The 22707-nt window shown below is 40.7% G+C and overlaps 1 protein-coding gene across 6 annotated transcripts in view; it reads right to left on the bottom strand.

The window, feature by feature from the left end:
• LOC122556682 (glutamate receptor ionotropic, delta-2-like) overlaps nucleotides 1-22707 on the bottom strand; it is a 538289-nt gene that overhangs the window by 90215 nt on the left and 425367 nt on the right. For all 6 annotated transcript variants that reach the window (XM_043703714.1, XM_043703716.1, XM_043703715.1 and 3 more), the window contains 2 exons: nucleotides 15314-15458; nucleotides 2120-2315 (listed from right to left, as the gene is read on the bottom strand). In XM_043703714.1, the coding sequence (XP_043559649.1) occupies nucleotides 2120-2315; nucleotides 15314-15458 (341 nt within the window). The remainder of the gene's footprint in view (nucleotides 1-2119; nucleotides 2316-15313; nucleotides 15459-22707) is intronic.

Below are 22707 nucleotides of genomic sequence, written 5' to 3'. Positions count from 1 at the left end.
GCCTTGAAGTAAACACTAAAAATCCTGTATAGATGCATGAAATGCATGGCTGAATCTCAGTGTAAATTGACCTGCCAGAAATGTGCAAGTCCTGGCAGTCTTTCAGCTCTAATGTAGGTACTTGAAGGCCTGAAATACTGGCTGCTTTGGGCCAAACACAGGCCTGATGAGGGTATGAGCTCTGTGTTTTGCTGATGCCGAGTTCTGAGGATGAAGGGTTGAGGAAAAGTATGGTAATTGGTCATGGAGGCATGCAGAAGAAGCGGTTCCATAAAAACAGAAGTATGATTGGCAGTATAGTCATTCCCATAAGCTGCAAAAGATACTGATGAAAATTGCCAAGGTACTCACTATGGATGTAGCTTTGCTCGCCGAGCTGGAAGGTTCATTTCTAGCTCAGTGAGCAAACCTACATCCAGAACCTCAACCTGAGCTACAAATCTTCTCAAAACTCACTAGGTACTCACTATGTTTTAGCTGTGGAGTTTTGTATCATTGAGTTTCTCGATTGCAGGAGGAAGATTTGAAGTGAGATGCTATCATGACAAGTTGGGGCACTAATGAGATGCAAATGCATGGAAATTAATATCTTGTCACCCTAGGACAAGATTCTGAACTTGTAAGTTAAGATGTGAGGAGTTAAGTTGGATAAGTTTTTCAACAACATTGGGAATTTGATTTGCTGACTGTCACCAGATTAGGTCATCTCATATGTTATTATTTTTGTGAAGTCAGACAGGATAAATTCTGGTTCTGTGCCTTTCAGCAGCATGGAAAAAAGGTGAGAACTGAGGGAAGATATCAGTAAAACGAAAACAAAATCAGGATTTTACGATTGATTAAAAAAAAGTTTGGTATTTGCTTCTTGAGGTTTAAACAACAAGTTCAGAATCTCAGTTATGAGGAGTAATTACCTCATTTTCATGCACTTGAATCTTATTAATCATCTGACCCATCTGATTTCTAAGCAGCTTCCAGTAATGCCATCCTCTCCTGAGAACCAAGAAACCTCCAATTCCCGATATGGAAATGCAACTCCCACTTGTCTCTCCAAGTCTTCCTCCAACTCTGTCTTCACACAATGTCCCTCCACTCTCCACGAACACCATTCTTTAACTTTTAACCACACAAATTGGGAAACCATCAGTCTCATCACATCACCTTTCCTGCTCTCAGGCCAACTCATGCATCACATCAGCCCTTCAAGATATCACTTTGGAGTTTGGGCGCACTTATGACTTGCATGCTTCTGCCAGGTTGCTTTGCATACAGGGGACTACACAAGGTTGCATTTTATGGTTCATAGTTTCACTTCTTAGCATTGATGCTTTGAGATTACTTGGAGACAACCAACCTCTATGGCTTCCATTGCTTTTTAATACAGATGCTGAGATAGGTAATCTGTCAGAATTCAGAGACACGAACAGTTAAGGGGGTAAACATTTCACTAAATGGCTCGGTGTTACATTAGTATCACACTTGCACTGTGTGCCAGCTGCTAGAGCCTTCTAAGTACCAGGCCAGATTGGCTCAAAAATACCTCTACAAATTCAGAGTTAACTTAACAAAGTTTTCAACTTTTAAGCTGATGCTGAGTTTTCAATTGCTTCAAAAACAGTAAGCACCATTGTCATAGGAGTATTATGACTGCATGAGTTATCTCCTAAATTCGCTCTTCCTGTGCCAGTATTGAATGGTCATAAAATTACAAAACAATACAGCAATAATATTGCTTCCATATTATCTGAATACAACATCAGATTTATTACTCAAGGTAATTTCATTTTAGATTTTTGACAGACTTGCATGGGGTACAAGTATGTATGCATCATTCAGGATGGATTTTAATGAAAATCCTGAAGTTATAATTTATTTTAAAAATTGTCTTACATTTCAATTCACAATGTAGAACAGAAATATTTGCAATTGTGACTAATTTTCTTGCTTTGTGTCCACATTTCCATCCTATATATACTATAATCTTTTAATTAAAAATACATCTAACACACTCTCAGTATATGCCATTAAACACATATGAACAAAAATAAGAGTCTATTTAAGTTAAACAGTAATTAAGTTTGTGCAGCAAATATTGTCTTGTACGTAGTTGCTTACTCACCCTTTGAATTCCATCATGAATTCTCTTCACGCAGTTTTCCAAACCATTCGTTTTGTTTATCATATTCCACAAATGAGCATATGTTTGTTCAAGCTCAAATGGATTTCGACCTTTGGTTTTGATTATTTGCAATACTTCTGAATCAAGGACTGTACCATATGGAACATCTGTCTGTTTGGCAAGGTCCTGGAAAGATCTGTATTATAGAAGACATAGTTATATTAGTAAATGCCTAGATTTTATTTACAATTTATTCAGTCGAATGTCATAATTTATTTTAATTGCAAATTCGTCATGGCATTTTAATTATCTCAAAGCGTTTAATTATGCTAGCTTCTCAATTTGATAATTAGTATTGCCGCATTCAAAACACCAGGTGCTGATTAAGAAATGTATAAATATTCCTCATAAAAAACATGTTTATATATATATATATCGCTAAGATTGTAATATCACCTCCGAAATATCAAAAATTCAAGTAACAGTATTTTCTTCATAACGTAAATTCATCTTTTTTAAAAAATCTCCTGTATAACCAGATGCAAGAAATGCCCTCCTCACAAATTTATGACATCAGTCTGGTTCAAGAAGTTGAGTAGATTTCTCAGTACAACCTAAATTAATTTCTTTATAGCAAACTGTTTTTTTAAAATCATTTTCCTCTTGTCTGCATCCACTCCTTCAACAACGAGTGAACAAGTGTTCCCAATTAAAATAGAGACTATCTGACCAGCTGCCTTTTATACTTCCCTCTTTTAGAATTATAGAATCCCTACAGTATGGATGCAGCCCATTCAGCCCATTTAGTCCACACTGATCCTTTTAAGTGTAACCCATCCAGACCGAACCCCATACCCTATAAATCATTATTTCCCTTGGCTAATCCACCTAGCCTGCACATCCCTGGGCACAATAGCACAGCCAACCTACCTAACCTACACACCCTTGGAGTGTTGGAGGAAACCGGTGCACCTGGAGGAAACTCATGAAGTATGAGGAGAATGTGCAAACTCTGCAGACATTTGCTTGAGGATAGGATAAAACCCAGGTCTCTGGCACTGTGAGGCAGCAGTGCTAACCATTGTGCCACCATGCCACCCGAAAATTCTACCATCTTTGAGATTCAAACCATTACTGGGTCAGGTGATTAACAATTCAGTAATAATACCACTGGCCACCTCTTCCCTGAGCTCTTTGCGCCAAATGTACTTCAAGGATCCTTCCAACCTAAAGCACTGAAACTGTATTTTTCTCTGCTTAAATCTTATCTTCTTTTATGCTCTCTCAAATCTAATTTTAGCCATGAGACTTATCTCTTGCTCTCTCAACCTTACAGAATTAATTATCGAGATTGATTGGGCTATAGTCATAAAGGATTTTAAACGCAAGGAAATAAATGATTTTATATGAGGCATTTTTTAAAGATACAGAGACATTGCACTGTGATTTGGATAGCTTGAGTGAACAAGAAAATACTTGGTAATGCAGTTTAATGTGGATAACTGTCAGGTTATCCACTTTAGTAGCAACAATAGAAAGGCAGGTTATTATTTGAATGGCTGTAAACAGAGAGGGGAGTGTTCAATGAGACCAGGTGTCCTCATGCACAGCGATTGAAAGTAAGTGTGGAAGTGCAGCAGGCAGTACAGAAAGCAAATTGCATTTTCCCCTTCATAGGGAGACTATTCGAGTAGAGGAACAGGAATGTCTTGCTGCAGTTATACACGGCATTTATGAGGCCACACCTGGAATATTGTGTGTAGTTTTCGTCGTCTTCTCTGAGTAAGGATGTTCTTGCTATAGACGCCACATAGTGAAGGTTTATCAAATTGATTCTTGGGATGGCAGGACTGATGGAGGAGGAGACATTGAGTCAGTAGGATTGTATTCACTGGAGTTTAGAAGAATAAGGAGGATCTCATAGAAACTTATTAAATTCTAACAGGACCAGACAGGCTAGATGCAGTAAAGATGTTCCCATAGGTGGGGAGTCCAGACCAGGGGTCATAGTTTAAGGATATGGGATATTTTTTTTTAAGGCTGAGATAGGGAGAAATGTTTTCACCCAGAGAGTGGTAAGCCTGTAGAATTCACTGCCAGAGAAAGTGGTTGAGGTCAAAACATTATTTTCAAAACATTATTTATTATCAAAGATGAGGTAGACATAGCTCTTGTGGGTAAAGGGATCAAAGGATATGGAGGAGGGCAGGATAAGGGTATTGACCTTGATGATCAGCCCTGATCATATTCAATGGTGGAACAGGCTTGAGGGGTCAAATGACCTACTGCTGTTTATATCTTCTACATTTCTATGTCACAGAGAGCTAATAGGCAGCCTTTTTAAAAACTCTAATAATAAGGTTAGTTCACTGGAATCTTGATGTTCAAATCCCTGAAGTTCTCTGAAGCCACACTGTTGAGATTGCTTTGCTCAAAGGTATGATTAACTGCATCGATGATTCTGGTTCTGGTATTACCTCCCTGCACAATTTTCCAGAAAATATGGCACAGTTAATCACATCAATCTCCTTTGCATTTCTCTTGCAGTCCTCACTTAAATGGCATGCCCTGTGTAGTTCTTCTTCCTTTTAGAACATAGTCAATATAAGTCCTGCAATAAATTTTCTTCACATTTTTCCATGCCATCATCTCATGCACCAAACAAGGACCAATTCTTAGACCTCTCATTATGTTCATTTGCATGCTGCCTTTCAGTGACCTGCTTTATAGGCCACATGTCATCTTCCATTTGTACGCTAGTGACATCTCATGCTGTTATTCTCCCTTTCCATCATTGTTTCTTATGATGTACTGCTCTATTCCTCAGTTCATTGGCTGTCAAAACCCTTAGCAATACAGTTGTTGCCTCCATATTCAATGTTCTCCTTACTCTTTGTGTACAGTTGTGTTAAATTTAAAATCCTTAGCTAATTTTCATTTTGGACACCAGAGTTGCGAGTTGGGCCACTTTCATTTCCTTATCTCTACCTTGCCCCCCTCTATACTTCGTAGCCACTCAACCAGCCATCCAATATAGGTAGGTCCCTGAATATGTTTGATACAGTCATTAAAAATTGAGATGGTTATCTAACAATCTAATCCATCTGTCACATTCAAAGGCACTTCCTACACAAAACGAAACCTTTCTCTGTAAACACCATTGGAAAAAATGCTAAATGACTTGGAATTTTCAGTCTGCTGTAAAAATATTTATCTTTCATAGCATCAAAGTCAGTGAATTGCATAACAATCTCTGAAATATGTCAATGAATATATAAAGACAGCACTTCCACCCTATGAGATAAGTGGTGTTTGACTTTTGGAAACTCAACCAAATGTTCATAAACATTCCCAGCTGTCAAGTGATGTTCATTAATGTCAACAGTAGAATACAATAAAATTGAAACATGAGATGCCTTTTTTTAAAAGCTGCAGATTGTGTCGTTTTCATTTGAAAGCAGACTGCATGTCAGTCAATTAAATGTAGCCAGTGTATTAACTTTAAATGCTACAGTTTGAAAGCATTATGGCATTCTTTCTATTGGGAAAAGTATGGTTATGCATATCAATACACACAATAATTGTCAATGCAATGATGACCTTCCCTTTAAAGGACAAATCTCATGATCAAACATTGCATTGACATACATCCAAATGGACTTCAGTAAAGCATTGGACAAGGTTTTTCATGGTAGACTGGTTAGCAAGGTTGGATCACATGTAATACAGGGAGAACTAGCCATTTGGACACAAAACTGGCTCAAAGGTAAAAGAGAGAGGGTGGTGGTGGAGGGATGCATTTCAGACTGGAGGCCTGTGACTAGCAATGTGCCATAAGGATTGGTGCTGGGTCCACTGCTTTTCATCATTTAAATAAATGATTTGGATGTGAACAAAGGAGGTATAGTTAGTATGCTTGCAGGTGGTATCAAAATTGGAGGTATAGTATACAGTGAAGAGAATTACCTCAGAGTACAATGGGATCTTAGCAGATGGACCGAGGAGTGGCAGATAGAATTTAATTTAGACAAATGTGAGATGCTGCATTTTGGAAAGGCAAATCAGGGCAGAACTTATATACTTAATGGTAAGGTGCTCAGGAGTGTTACTGAACAAAGAGAACTTAGAGTGAGGTTCATAGCTCCTTGAAAGTGGAGTCGCAGTTAGATAGGATAGTGAAGAAGGTGTTTGGTATACTTTTCCTAATTGGTCAGAGCATCGAGCATGGAGTTGGGAGGTCATATTGCAGTTGGGGAGAAAGTGAGGACTGCAGATGCTGGAGATCAGAGCTGAAAATGTGTTGCTGGAAAAGCGCAGCAGGTCAGACAGCATCCAAGGAACAGGAGAATCGACGTTTCGGACATAAGCCCTCCTTCAGGGCTTATGAAGAAGGGCCCTGAAGAAGGGCTTATGCCCGAAACGTCGATTCTCCTGTTCCTTGGATGCTGCCTGACCTGCTGCGCTTTTCCAGCAACACATATTGCAGTTGGCCATTGGTTAGGTCACTTTTGGAATACTATGTACAATTCTGGTCTCCGTGCTATAGCAAATATGTTGTGAAACTTGAAAGGGTTCAGAAAAGATTTACAAGGGTGTTGCCAGGATTAGAAAGTTTGAGCTATAGGGAGAGGCTGCATAGACCGGGATTGTTTTCCCTGGAGCATTGGAAGATGAGGGTGACCATGTAGAGGCTTATAAAATCATGAAGGGCATGGATAGGTTAAATAGTCAAGATCTTTTTCCCAGGGTGGGCGGAGTACAAAACTAGAGGGCATAGAAATAAGGTGAGAGGGGAAAGATTTAAAAGAGACTTAAGGGGCAATATTTTCACACAGTGGGTGGTGCATGTGTAGAATGAGCAAGTATAGAGGATGTGGTGGGGCTTGGTACAATTACAACATTTAAAAAGCATCTGGATGGGTAGATGAATCGGAAGCATTTAGAGGGATATGGGCCAAATGCTGGCAAATGGAACTAGAGTAATTTAGGATATCTGGGCTGCATGGATGAGTTGGACCAAAGGGTTTGTTTCCAAGCTGTACCTCTCTATGACCCTATGACATCCATACGACAATGTTGTGTCTAATTGTGACATTCAGTGATGTCAAAACATTTAACACTTACCTGTCAGAAAGTACGGGACTCTTCATGCAAGGTTTCCCCACAGGTTACAAACCCTTAAATCTGGTGAGTTTTTAAAAAGGGTTTCAGCACATCAAATGATGTGGGAAAATAAATTTGAATTTCCTGTGATGCTCGCAATAGTGACCCTGGCTTCAGAAAAGGTCCATTTGAAATTTGTGACCCATGACAAGATCTTACAGTAATTGCAAGGATGTAGGATGGCACTGCAAATTAGTACTTGCAGTCACAAATCCTTTCCTTCTCCCATGGAATCACTCCATTACACTTCTCTCCCCAGCTTTGCTTTCTTATTGTACCTTCTCTTATTTTTCCTTAGTCCCAACATTGGGGGCAATATCCACCAGACATTATTGAGTGATCACTTTAAGGGAGTTGCTTGCAAGAGGAATATATTGCATAAGAGATGCAACCATTCAGAAAGTTAAAGTTTGCATGATGACAAAGAAAAAAACACGATCTGATTAAATAGAGGATTTGGAGGGTATTAGGTAAGCGGGTGAACAAATAGAAAAGATGAAATCATTACTAATTAGAATTACAGAATGGTTACAGGAGAGAAGAAGGCTATTGGCTTAACACATCCTTTGCAGAATTTAATGCCATCAGCTGTCATTTGATCAAATTAGCAGACAACTGGCATCTCTCAATTGGAGGCTGACATGGATCATTCATATTGCACTGTTGATTGAAGATGTTTGCAATTGCTTCAGCTTTGTCTTTTGCACTTGCTGCTGTGCTCAGTATTCTTTGAGGATGGAGAAATTTATGGAGCTTCCTTCTCCAGTTCATTATTTAACTGTCCCCTATTGTACATGACCAGATGTATCAGGATTGCAAAGTGTGATCCTGATCCACTGGTTGTGGGATAGCTTAGCTCTGTTTGTCACATGCTGCCTTTATTGTTTGTCACAACAGTACTTCTATTATAGCTTCATCAGGTTGAGTTCTCATTTTTAAGTCTCCCCTGCTCTGCTCCTGGAATGCATTTCTGTACTCTTTATTCAGTTATACTTCATTCTTCAGCTGACGAATACACGGGAAAATATACTGGGCCACGAGTTTACTGATTTTATCTGAGTACAATTCTGCTGATCATAATGGCCTAAATTGTCTCATAGGTGTCAACTTCTGATTGTGAGATCTGTTTGAAATCTATTTATTCCACATAGTGATCGTGCCACACAATAGCATAGAGGGTATACTCAATTGAAGATTAATGTAAAATATTATAGAATAATACATATCAGGACAGTTCAAAGGTTAGATTTCTCTTTTCTAAACAGGGAGCAACAGTAGTATTAGGCCTTTAAGATTATGAAAGGTTATGAGAGTTTAGATGTAGAGGAAGATAATTTCACTTCAGGCAGGACCAGAATTAGGGAACATAAACGTGCGACAGTTACTAATTAGTTCAACAGGAATATTCACAAAAAGGTTCTTTACCCATTACAAATTGGATGACTGATGAAATATTAATTTATTCTGTGGTGAAGTTGACAGGAATTTGAGAAAGAAGTGAAGACATATTATTCTTTTGTTCAATATCACATACATTTAAAAATAAAGAATATAATGGGCCAAACATGCAGCTTGAAGATGAAACTGAAGATGATGACATATGAACCTGAGGCATATCTGAAAACAAAATACCCAGAAGAAAAGGGTTGCATGAAGTACTGTTGAAAGAAACAAAAGCAGGTTAAAAGTAAAGGACAATGCGATCAAAAATGGTAAATAAGGATAGATAAAGATGAATTGTGATGATCAACACTCGCTTTTATGCAAAGACATGGACTGGGATTGTGTGCATGTCCTGATATGTGATTTACCACAATTTATTAGTATTTTGGTGCTTTTATTAATGTTTCTGAATATTTTAATGCTGTCATCCCTGTGTTTTCTTCCTTCTGTAACCGATCAATTTCAAAATAACAAGGAAATGGTAAACTGGAGATATTTCTTCTTTGCGCACAAATGATCTTCAGTGATATTTACAAAACTGTTTCTTAATTAAATACCAAATATAATTTTATTCTGTTGTGCAGCGGCTCAGTATTAAATACAATGAAGTAATAACCCTCACATCCATGTGTGGGAAGTGAGAGGATTCCATTATTCACCACAAAGGGCTGTGAACACATTCTTTCTTCCTCTGCAGAAACCTGGCTGAAACTATATTGCTGTTGGATAAATTGAGACTGTCTCAGTTTTCCAGTAGCTTTTTCACTTGCAAATGAGTGACTGTACATCAGTACATGCTGCAAACAATGCGCACTCTGGAACTGGAATGTACAATTCATTATGTCACAAAGTAAAGTCTAATAAATTCATACTTGACATTGTAAAGCAATGATTTCTATCTGCTCAACTGCATATCTGATGTGTAATTTTGCATTATCATGAATAAACTCTTTAAAATAAGGTGAAATATCCAAAAAAAAAACAGTATTCATTTGATGAGTACAGAGTGTTCATTTGGGATTGACTTGGCTCATGGAATGTTTCTCAGTGATGCTCAGCAAGTTCTGTCACTGTATCTTCCCAAACAGCCTTTTTAAGTGTCAACTCCACCTCTATAATGCCCTTTTATCTGATTTTAGTCCAATTACAATACTCACTGCATTAGGAACAAATTGTCACTGCAAGGATATCCCAGAACAGATCGGCATCCTTGGGACCAGCACATGGACAAAGCACTGTTAGTCCAAAAATGTTGTGCATGGTTCTTGACATTTGTCTCACACATGGCAGGCAAGGGAAAATTGGCAGCATACTTTGGAGGCAAAGACTTGGAAGCCTTGTTAGATGGGTTGGTGCAGAAGCAGAATATTCTCTTTCTCCAGGACCAGAAAAGGAGGCCTCAACACCAGACCACGCCAGCACAGTCTGAGATTAACACCCAGATCAGTGCTACCTCAGCCACCTGGAAGAATGCCCAGCAATGTAGGGAGAAGGTCAATGACCCAATCTACTCTACCAGCCTAAGTGCCACCATTTTCTCTCTGATACCGCACACTGACTCTAACTGTGTTACAGTACACACTTCCCACCAAGTCTTAAACTCTATCAATTTTACTACTGCCTGCAAATTCTTCCCTCACTTGCTATCACCCATCCCAAGACCCAATACCTCTAACCCTGCAGGCGTACTGTGCTGCCTATTCTCTCTTGGCACACCTCCCTAACTGCACCAAAAGAAGTAGTTGTGCCGCTCACTTTAATCTCCCTTAATTTCTACTTTCCTCTCGTTACAGAAGGAAAATAGCCTACATCAGAGCAGAAAGAGTCAAGGTAGGTGATGGACTGCTTGCATTTCGCTCCTTACTCCTTATGAAGAGAGGATCCAGATCTTGACTGCTCCATTTGGCTTACTGACTGTGTCCATGGACTGATATCAGAGGTTGCCCTTAACTTACGATGTTGGGAAGTCCAGAGCAAAAAACATTTCATTCAACTTGACTGAGGACTGCTGATAGGAATGACAAGCTTCCTGGCTTTGTGTCTTTGCTAGTTGATACAGGCATACCAGCAATGCTGTGAGCCTGGTACCTCTGGCTCACAGCATTGCTGGTCAAGGTGCAAAAAGGCAATGCAAGGCAGGAATAACCAGCTTGGAGATGAAGGCTGGTCCAGTCATGGGCTGGATGTATGTCCCTGAGTGTACAGTGTCTTTGTTAGATGTCTCACGTGATTCTATCACATCTGTCACCATTGTCAATTGCATTCAAGTCCCTAGAATATTCTGTCATTTATCTCCCAAGTGGAATTAGATACAAATTGAGAAGAGTGAAAATGGAGCCAGAGTTAGAAATGTTAACTACCATAGTTAGGAGTCTAGGAGCAGCTGGAAAGAGAGAAAGAGAGTTGATGTTTCAGGTCAATTATCCTTCTATATTTCTTTCTTCACAGATGGTTCCAGAACGTCTAAGCATTTCCAGAAATTCCTGGTTGTATCTTAGATTTCCAGAAATCTTTGCTCTTTTACTAACTACATTCCAACTCATCCAAGGTCTTTAAAGCTCAATGACATGAATTATATTGCAATGAAAATAGGGGGAATTGTTTTTAATAACAACAAAAGGCATCTGGGTTACAGCAATGGGTCCAATGTTTCCATTCAACCATAAGACTTGAATGCCAGAGACATTATGACAACTAACATTAACATAGACCTTGAGAATTTTTTAAAACACTGGGTTACAGCAATGGGTCCAATGTTTCCATTCAACCATAAGACTTGAATGCCAGAGACATTATGACAACTAACATTAACATAATTGAATAAACAAAAAAGAAATAAATTTATTCTATAGTGTTGTAATTTATGCAGATCATTTTCAAGGATCTGTCTATAAAATAGAATTCCACTCTTCAATATAAACATACAAGATTCAGCCTATCATCCTTTATATTTAAGTGTCAGTTTAGTTCCGTTTTTGGAGGGTTTCTCGCTGTGTGGCCTAGCGAGATGTTTTATCATGTCTTACCAATCTCACCTCATTATTTACCTTGCCATTAAGACACCCCTCTTGCTCAATTCTAGCTCTATCTTAACATGCACCATTGCCAGAAGAGTTTACCACTCACTGGATATCCACCTGAAGACCAGCATCCCTGGTTTCTGTGCCATTTTTGAAAGGCCATGTGCACCTGGACAAGTTTTGGTAAACCCAATGTTGCCCCTCACCACAACTTCATGACACAGTAGCCATAAAGCCTCACATAGCCAGCAAGAATGGCGCATGTTTGCACTTACAACACCATTTTCACACCCTATTCACTGCTTAACCGCCATGCTGCACAGTATACCTGTTTTTTGCTACATCTTGTGTAAACGCCCTTTCTAGTTAACTGCTATTCTGTCCCCAGTGTCCATTGTACACCTACATCTTGTCATTGTCCAGTAGGGGAATGTCACACACAGGAGAAAGTGAGGGCTGCAGATGCTGGAGAATGTAGTCCGGATTCTGGATCAGTGGTGCTGGAAGAGCACAGCAATTCAGGCAGCATCCGAGGACAGGCACCATTGAGATTTTGCCTGTCCTCGGATGCTGCCTGAATTGCTGTGCTCTTCCAGCACCACTGATCCAGAATCTAGTTTCCAGCATCTGCAGTCATTGTTTTTACAATGTAGTCCGGAGTCCATGCGGGGTCAGTCGGTTGCGTAGGCAGGTGCTGAGGAAGGAGATGTGGCTGTGGTTAGCGAGTCTGTTTGAGGACGTGGCTGAAGAGCTTCAGGGCAGAGGAGATGGACCTGGGGGTGCAGTGAGAGAGGTGCGCTTTTCCAGCAACACATTTTTAAGCAATGTCACACACAGGCAAGCAATCGGACAATTACCAGTATGAGTTTTTATTTGCAGTCAGCAAAAGTGAACATAAACAAAATGAATAGAGGCTGCAGCTCGCCCCCACATTGCAAACCAAATGCTGTCATCATGATCGATGACAATTTACATTTCATGATGGTCTGTTGCACCTAGCTATCATTTATTGGAACTGGATGTGAGTCATGTTCTGTATGCCTCTTGCGCCTAATGCAGCTGAGCTCCGTCACATACGCGGACAGCTTTCTCCTCCCCAGGATCCTCATCCTTTTCCTTGGAAGATTGCTCCCCTTCTCCTAGTAGCTCAGGATCTATCACTTAGCCTCATTACCTGTTTAAATGGTGCAGAGCACAGCACGCCAGGTTGATGTGGGGTACACTCTGACTCAAGTAAAATGGGTTCTTAGGTCCCAGAAGAGTCAGTGGTGGAGTTTCCTGCAGATGAATGCCGCACACACTCCTCCATACAGTGTGACAACCTGATAATGGGGGCTTTGTTTCCGTTATTCATTCAGCTTCAGCCTCAATATCTGCATTAACTTGGTGAAGGTGTTGGCTCAGTGATCAACATATAACATCAAAAAGGAACTGCCTGCTGTGCTCCAAGACCTTCCCATCTCAGATCTGCATCAACAATGAAACTTGTTGAATTCAGTAAAGTCCATTGTAATGCTTACGTGCCAGATAATCTACTCCCTGCCATGGCCATTTAGTTGATTAACTCAGTAAAATGTCTCAAATAGAGTCATAGAGTCATAGAGATGTACAGCATGGAAACAGATCCTTCGGTCCAATCTGTCCATGCCGACCAGACATCCCAATCCAATCTAGTCCCACCTGCCAGCACCCGGCCAATGTCCATTCAAACTCTTCCTATTCGTATACCCATCCAAATGCCTCTTAAATGTTGCAATTGCACCAGCCTCCACCACTTCCTCTGGCAGCTCATTCCATACACGTACCACCCTCTGTGTGAATTGTTCAGCCTCTCCCTATAGCTCAAATCCTCCAACCCTGGCTACATCCTTGTAAATCTTTTCTGAACCCTTTCAACTTTCACAACATCTTTCCGATAGGAAGGAGACTACAATTGTTTGCAATATTCCAACAGTGGCCTAACCAATGTCCTGTACAGCCGCAACATGACCTCCCAACTCCTGTACTCAATACTCTGGCCAATAAAAGAAAGCTTACCAAATGTCTTCTTCACTATCCTATCTACCTGCGACTCCACTTTCAAGGAGCTATGAACCTGCACTCCAAGGTCTCTTTGTTCAGCAACACTCCCCAGGACCTTACCATTAAGTGTATAAGTCCTGCTAAGATTTTTTTTCCCAAAACGCAGCACCTCGCATTCATCTGAATTAAACTCCATAGATGTTAGATTGATATCTTGGTGTACTAGATGCAGTAAGATGCCCTGCCCCCACACCAGACAGATCTTTGCTAACAAGAAGGACAAGCACTCTGGTCTATACCTATGCAAAGGAGCATGTCAAATCAACACTACTGACAGCCTCAAGGCATGGCATGGCAAAGTGTGGATGCTACAAAAATGCAGGTAGATGCTAAATGAGCAAATGACCAGCCATGAGTGAGCTGGGTACCTTCCCCTGTAGACAAAGTCTCCTTGCAGCAGCCTTTCAATGCTGAGTGCTGTTCTGCCCCGCAATAGAGGTCTGTACTTCCTCAGTATCCTGCAAATGGATCTAAGAGGTGCCATATGAGGAACCTGGGGGGAGCGTTGAAAATCTTGGATGGCAATGTCTGTGGTTAAGGTATTTTACCCTTCACCACCAGGTGGGAAGTATGTTGGCTGAGCACAACCAATTAGCCAGAATGAGTGAATTTTGTGAAGCTTATATAAACAGGAAACATGGCATACAGAGTAATTAAATTAAAAGGGAGCCATATGTTCACCTGCCAACACTGGGTTGAGATGTAGATATCAAAACCATGGTGCATCTGTGTTAGTTTGGGCCTCACACTGTCGTCTGGTTCTCACTTGTAACACATTCAGATGCTATAAATAGTTAACTCAGGTGAAATATTTTCAAATTCGGCCATCCTTCAAAGTATTCTCCATGGAACACGAGAATGGGATGGCATTCTTGCAAAGGTGGCATGCACCAAATAGCTTTGTACAACTCTGTGAGCTCAGCACTCTGTAAAACACTCTGCAAAACAAGGGAGGTGAGCAGAAAACTGACAGCTTGCATGGAGGCGAGAGACCAGGAAGGCTGAGTCAGTTGTGAAGGGAGTCTGGTTTAAATTTAAAGGCCATCCATGCTGGCTTTGTGACCTTAATATGTCTTATGTCAATGACAATGGAATCGGTAAGAAAATTTTGGTGATGATGCAGAGCCACCCTGTTTCACCCAGAGGAACTTCTGTATACTGCTTGAAGCTGCAGCATTGTTGACAAACTGTGGTTTTCACCAATGAAAAACATCTCAGCCACACAATCACACACCTTCCAGTACTTTAAATTTTATTTCTAATTGGACTGGAAATAATTAGAAGTGGCGCACAATTCTGGGTCACCCACTGATAATGACAAACTACAATTAAATTCTGCCCAATTAGGTCATATTGAAAATATTCAATTTAATGCAGTGTGCCTTCCGATAACAAATATTTTAATGAATTGCATTTTGACTGGCAGCATTTCAAAAATGTACCGCAAAGTTATTTACACTTTGACAGAAGAAAAATAATGTTTTACCGAATAGGGTTTTCAATTCGATTGTTGGTCAAGATGGCTGTTAAGTTTGCAGTGTATGTCGAGATGATTATAAAAACAAAAAGCCACCAAAATCCCATCAACAAGCGAACTGCCAAAGTATTAATAGGAATGTCTCCTCCTGTTCCTAGAAAAAAAATAACACAAATTAATGAAAATCAGCATCATCTTTGTGATTTAAATGAACTCTTGGAGACAAATCTTCAGGTAATTACAAATTGTAAAATGTACCAGATGGTGACTTAATTATTTGGAGGATGGTTCCAAATAATATTTTAGTATATCAGAATCCACTGCCCAGAACTCTACACCATGGTGTGCTGATTAAATGTCATTGATGTTTATCTACTTCATTCAGCTGTAATTGTGCCTCTGAGTAAGCATAAAATTTCGATATTTCACTCACTGACTCCTATAATGCTCCCTTCAAGGACCCCTCTGAGGCAGCACGGAAACTTGGGCCTGGTTTTGTTCCTGGTTGGGTGCATGGAATGGGGGAAACTCGACCTTTAAAGATGGCTGCCTGCATTCTACATCGTCAGATTGGGAGTGATGGTACGAATTGTAAGTTGGATCAGGCAACTTTGAAATTGCTGAGATGGAATGGGTGAAATGCCTGCCTTGGGGATCCAGCACTATGTCCAAAACTTAAAAGGCAAGAACAAAATATAAAATATTTCTCCATCCCTCATGCCTCATATCCCGCTTTCCGTCATGCATTCCCCCACTCCATCCATGCCATCCTATGTCCAACTACTCATCCCTATGCCCAACTACACATATATCCCCTTGCTGCTCATTCGCCAGTGCCTATTAACATCCACAATTTTTCCCCTTCCTCTACCATGTCAATGCAACTAGTATCCTTAAGTACCAATGCACTCAGAGAAGAATACCTTCTACTAATTAAAGTTTTATATTGCAAACTATATTGAAAAAGTGCTCAGCCTAATAAAAGCATCTATTGCCAGGTCATGACAGCTTTTCCCTTCCTGAAAGGTCCTGACAGATCTTGGTAAATTTGAGATTTGACAGCTTTGACAATTCTTGACAGGTTTTACACTTCTTGACAGATGCTGACAGTGCTTGAAAGCTTTGACACATCTTGACGACCTTGACAGATTTCACACTTCTCAGCAGGTTTTGGTTGAAATGCCTTTTGAAGATTCAACACTTCTCATGAGATCATGATTATTGTGACAATTCTTGACAACTTTTCTATAGGCTTGACATTTTAAACGGTTGATGCACTTTTTGCTCACAATCATTTCTATAATTAACAAGTGAAACTCCTCCCTTCATTAAAGGTATATAAGTTTCCACCAAAAGGATGCTCAACCCACATTCTCAACTGACTACTGAGCCCAATACCTAAGGTTCCAGAGATCATTTCATAGCGGTAAATCGGCTCTGCAAAGAGCTACCCTGGCTATTCAAAAGAATCCTAAATTGGTCTGTTCAATGTACTGTGTATTTGATGTAACCAGATTACCAAAATGGAAATTAACTGCAGATAGCAGACTGTACAAATAGTCAAGTGCCTTCGGAACTGTGTATGTGTGAATCTCAAGGCCTCATGCATCCAAGTGAAAATGGTAGTTCTCTGTTTGGGATCAGAATGTACAATTGTCTACGATGTTGAAGAGGCACACTAGTTGGGCAAAAACCTAGAACCAGATTTTATTGAAGAGCTTACCCAATGCAGGGTTCATCGAGACAAAACACATTTGGTATCAAACATGCAATAGTTACTGAAATCAGATTCATATGTTGGTCCTTGAAGCCTCTTTTGATACCAGTACCAATATGTCAAGAAGTGCACTACCTTATGAGAATGTCCTTGAACATGCCAACAAAGAATACACATTCTTCATGACTGTGAAACAAATGCAGACCCCTTGAATTTCTAAGCCATTGCTTTTCAAAAACAGAGGCAACAGAGGGCTGAAGTTGACCAAAAAACGTCAGTTTCAACTTTGAAGGCCAGAAGGCCTACTCCTACTTCTAGTTCTTATATTCTTATATTCTTATATTTATGGAGCTTTTCACTATTCTCTGCAGCTCACCTTATTATCTAATGCACCATACTCTATGGAACCCCATTAGCACTATTGTGCACTCACTGCCAACAGAAATATTTGGCACTGGCAGGGCCTTTTGGGAGTTCTGGCGCCAGTGCCATATTTAAAGCCCAGCCATGCACCAGGTCAAGAACTGCTCTTCACTGCATACACTGTGGGAGGAGAATCAAATTTAAAATCTTCTGAGTTATACAGTTGGCAAAGGTGGCACTTATTTGGAAACAGAACTCACATTCCGAAATGTATTGCTACTTCATATCATCACCTGTCAGATCGACTGTCATTGCAACTGCAGCTGGAAGAATCAAGCTACACAGGGTAACTAACCTTAATGCCATATCACATTAGGTAGCTGTCCAAGAGAGTGCTACAGTTTTTTGTAACACCCGGCATAGCATAACGACTTGTCATTGATCTTTATGGAAGCATGACATATTGGAAAACCTTCAAATGGTCAAAAATATTAACTTTCATTGAACAACAGTAAAATCAAAGGGAAAAAAAAACTCCCAAGCAAAGCTGTGTTTGCTGCTGCGAATCATTTGAGTTTTCAGCAACAACTGTTATAAAATCAGGGAATGATGCACCCAGCTCAAATCTATTGGAACCAGGTGTTCATTAAGACCATGTTGGGTTGTTGTACCTAATGCCGGAGTGTTTAATCTTACAGAAGATAATGTTCCTCCTGCATAATGTCTTTATCTTCCTCTTCAATGGAATGCCATTGCTGTACTAATCTTCAGAATCTATCACATTCTCTTTTTCTCGACTCTAGGCATGCTGAGCACAACGTTCTAGGGTTATGTAGCACATTCTGCCTGGATTTTACTGAAAGGCATGCCCAGACCAATCAAAGCATCTTGCACAGACCTATTGCTGCACCAACATGGTCTTGTTGGAAGAATGGGCTGCATTTTATCTATGTTTTGCCTCAGTCATGGGTATGTGACAGAATCAACAACTACTGAAGAATTCTAAGATGAGGTAATTGTGATCGCAGGTGACTTGAATATTGATGGTATGGAAACCTTTTCTGTTGATAAAGTGAGCTGCATTATGATATGGTACTCTCAACTCAATGTGCATACAGTCAGTAGCCCCCTGCAGTTGGGGGAAGGGAGCTGCATTAGTAAAACTAATAGTCTGGTGTGCAGAACTTATCAAGTGGGAAATGAGGTGAAATGGTGTGATCTGGCCCAAACTACATCCATGACAGCGTAGATATTTGTGTGTTGAGGATCGAGAGATCTCACAATTCCTCTGTAAATCTTAGAAAGCAATCTGCTGTTCTAATGTGTAGCATAGCTGTCCCTTGAAGGCAACTGAGATATAATGGCTACTATCCCTTTATTAGAATTCCTACTCCAGGCATCAGCGAACGTCTATGAAGTCATCCTGACTTTAACAGCAATTCATCTGAAGGAAATGGAATGGAGGACAGTAGACCTGTACCTCCACAACATCCTGAAGGAACCTTCAGCTGAGACTTCATCATGTGGAGGCTGCTGGAGGTTACTGATGCTCCCTGGGCTTGCTGGTGCATCTATTGCTCCTTGATTTCTCTGCACCTTTGTAGCACTGGAGCAACAGTGACACTAACACCTGCTGTGGTGAGATCTGTTGACCGTGCTTTCAATGACCTGAGTGTGAGATACAGTATCAGGAAAAGGAAAGGTTCTTAACAAGATGAACTGTCAGCACTTACACACAGGTTGCGTGAGTAGACAAAGAATTGACGGATGCGCTATAAAGTGGGGAAATATCAGGTCGTGCACTTTGGCAAGAAGAACACAGGAAGCGAACACTATTAAAAATGAGAACGACTGTAGAAAACTGCAGCACAAAGGTGTTTGGAGATCGTCATGTGTAAATCGCACAAAACTAGCATCCAAGTTCAGCAGGAAATAGGGATGGCAAATGGAAGTTAGTCTTTATTGCAAAGAAATTGGGGAATACAAATCGGTAAGTCTTGCTAAAACTATACAAGGCACTAGTCAATCTACACCTGGAATATAGTGATCACGTTTCCTCACCATGTCTAATGGAAAATATGCTGGCATTGAGAGCAATCCAGAAAAGGTTCACTGTATTGAGGCTAGGGGTGGACGAAATTTCTTATGTGAGGTTGAGTCAATTGGAATTTAGAAGAATGAGATTAGAACACCTTGAACTATTAAAAGTTCTCATGAGGCTTGACAGGGTAGATGCAGAGGTTATTTCCTCTTGTGACAGAGTCTAGGACCAGAGAGCATAATCTAAAGAAGAATTTCAGTTAGGACAAGAGTTTCTTGTCTCACAGGGTAGTAAAGCTGTGGAATCTTTTACAGAGGATTGTGGAGGCCTGGTTGTTAAGCTTATTCAAAGCTTTGATAGTTTGCTAATTAGTAAGGGCATCAAGGGTTATGAAGTTAAGAAGGAAAATGATGTTATGGCAGAGTAGACCCATGGCTTAAATGGCTCACTTATTTCTGTTCACAAGTCTTATTAAATTAAGGAGCCCATTAATACTGAGCTTCAATATGTTCCCATCCAACGCTTTCATGTAAGACTTTATCTACCAACATTGCGCCCTGAGTCCCGAACGTAGCTATGCCAACCATCACACTACACCATTGAATGTAAACCCTTGTTGTGAACTTTGCTAACCCCTCTCCCATAATAACCATGTCCTCCTCTTCCAGCCTTATAGCTTGAGTGGGTTCCCTTCATGATTATCAACCCTTCTGGAGCCCAGCATGTTGGCCTTCAATCCCTATAGTTGACTTCCCCAGATTTAACCTTTTTAGTGTTGGCCCCCTGATAATGACCCTTAAATTTCATTGAACAGACTGACCATGGTCTGACTTGGAAAGACAAGCCTAACTGAAAGTGACCAGATCCCTGTATGATCCTCTGTGTAGCTCCCTCACTGACTTCAGGAAAATCCCCTGACTGGTTGCACTGGATTTGCAGGACAATCAGGGCCCAGTCCTTGATGTATGGTGATGCAGAATCCCTGAGCGTGACTGCCCGATACAGCTGACTGACTGTGCCCTAGGCTCTGGAATAAGATTGGATGCTTCCCTCAACTTACTTTCCCTGGCTTCCTCCAAATTTGTTCTCATTTCTGTCCTAACTGGCAAATTAGATTATGCTTTTTGGCTAAGGACTACTACCCTTCCACTTTGAGAAAGAGCTATGTGATTGAAGCATATGCAGCACGTTCTTGCAGGTAGGTTTTTGGCACATATTATCAGAGTGACACTAATGTAGCATGGTGCTTTACTGTAACATTTCTGCCCTGTTGACTCATCATTGCTGATAACCATGACAAGCTGACTGACCTTGTATCTACACGAAATGGAAAGGCATGAGCTTTAAGTTCTGAAGGAGACAGTAAAGCTCAGAAAGGCAAGTCAAAGCAAGGCTGAGATTGTATAGGCATCCAGGTAAGTGCTAAGTAAGTGAACAGTATAAAAGCAAGTGAAGGGTCCGAAAGCACACCCTGCTCTGAAACATAAGATGAGTATTTGTCCCTGTGTGCAAAGTGACCTGGCAGAAGCATTACAATGAAAGGTATTGGGGTGCACTTCAAAGTGCATCATTGAAGTGGAGAGCTGTATTCTAATGTGGTTGAAGATGTGCCATGAGGAGGTGATCAGGTTAAGGTGTGGTGATAGCAATCTCTATGACCAGGGGTGCAGGCAGTCACTTCCCATGGAGTATGTCTCAGATGTTGGGAACCAAGATGTAGGCCCGGAGAAGCAAAAAGCAAGCTGAAGTGATCAGATACCTACTCTGACTTCCATGTTTTGAACTATCACCACCCCGATTTTCTCTGGAATGTGGGAAAACATTAAACTGCATATAGATACTAATGCATTCCAAATCAGCCTTTGTCCACTCCTCAAGTGAGATTATCATCTCGCCATTCTAACTTCGGTTGCAAATGCTGACTTTTTTTCTCAACACCTATAAGACCATAAGACATAGGAGCCACTCCTCAATGAGATTATCATCTCGCCATTCTAACTTCGGTTGCAAATGCTGACTTTTTTTCTCAACACCTATAAGACCATAAGACATAGGAGCGGAAGTAAGGCCATTCGGCCCATCGAGTCCACTCCGCCATTCAATCATGGCTGATGGGCATTTCAACTCCACTTAACCGAATTCTCCCCGTAGCCCTTAATTCCTTGTGACATCAAGAATTTATCAATTTCTGCCTTGAAGACATAAATGGAGTTGAAATGCCCATCAGCCATGATTGAATGGCGGAGTGGACTCGATGGGCCGAATGGCCTTACTTCCGCTCCTATGTCTTATGGTCTTATGCTCTGCATTAGCTAAAGTCCTGGATGCCATTGGCATTCCTCTTCAGGGCCACGAATGAACCAATACCACCTTGATGCCTTACGGGGAGGCATCGCATGTCAATATCAGATCTTTCCAGGAATCAAAGTGTGCCAACTCATTAGAGGATGATACTTCATCAAAAGCTTGGGCCTGTCTATGAGACCAATTCCAAGGCTGACCCTTCTGTAGGAGTTGGTGCAATGATGCCAGGATAGATGCCAGGTTGTGCTTCTGTAATAGTTTACCAGACCCAGAAATTACCAAAGCTCCTGGACAGACATGGGGACTGGGACACCTTTGATTGCCCTCATTTTATCTTCCAATGAGTGTACCCCAGTCTTATTGACCCTGTAGCCTAAGTATGACTCTTTGAGTGCCTGGAACACATGCTGTTCCCTTCTTAGGCATACATTTGCCTAGGAAAAATGTCTTAGGACTATACCCAAATTCTTTAAGAGCTCCGTATCAGTTTTGTCTGCTATCAGGGTGTCATCTAGATAAATAGCAACCTGAGATAGACCTTGCAAAATTTTCTCCATCTGACCTTGTTACAAACACTACAGTGATAACTGTGTGCTGAAGAAAATTGTTGAGACTGACTGAAAGGGCTTTAAAAAAAAGAGGAGAGCTGATTCCCTCTTCTCAGCTGGCCATATTAAATAACATAGACCATTAGGGCTAGATGGCCTATTTTGTTCTCTAAGTTCCTTGTAACAGAATTCCATCCTATTGGAATGGTACTACAAGAGCTGGTTATGCTAACTGACATATTAACACTCTGTTTGGTAGGTGATTACATAATAAATTAGCTGGTACTGCAGATGGCCTGTATAAAGACCTGGAAGGAGCCAAGTAGAAATGCTGAGGACAACAGAGAACCTGACTTTTACTGGCAGTCCCGTCCTGCACTGGAGAGAAGTTACAGGCCTCCCCAGTGCAGTAGCATCACTCTGTAACTGA

Source organism: Chiloscyllium plagiosum, chromosome 14 (genome assembly GCF_004010195.1).
Source record: "Chiloscyllium plagiosum isolate BGI_BamShark_2017 chromosome 14, ASM401019v2, whole genome shotgun sequence".
Taxonomy (NCBI): domain Eukaryota; kingdom Metazoa; phylum Chordata; class Chondrichthyes; order Orectolobiformes; family Hemiscylliidae; genus Chiloscyllium; species Chiloscyllium plagiosum.
The sequence above is the reverse complement of the archived record's forward strand: the minus strand, read 5'-3'. Positions and strand labels throughout refer to the sequence as shown.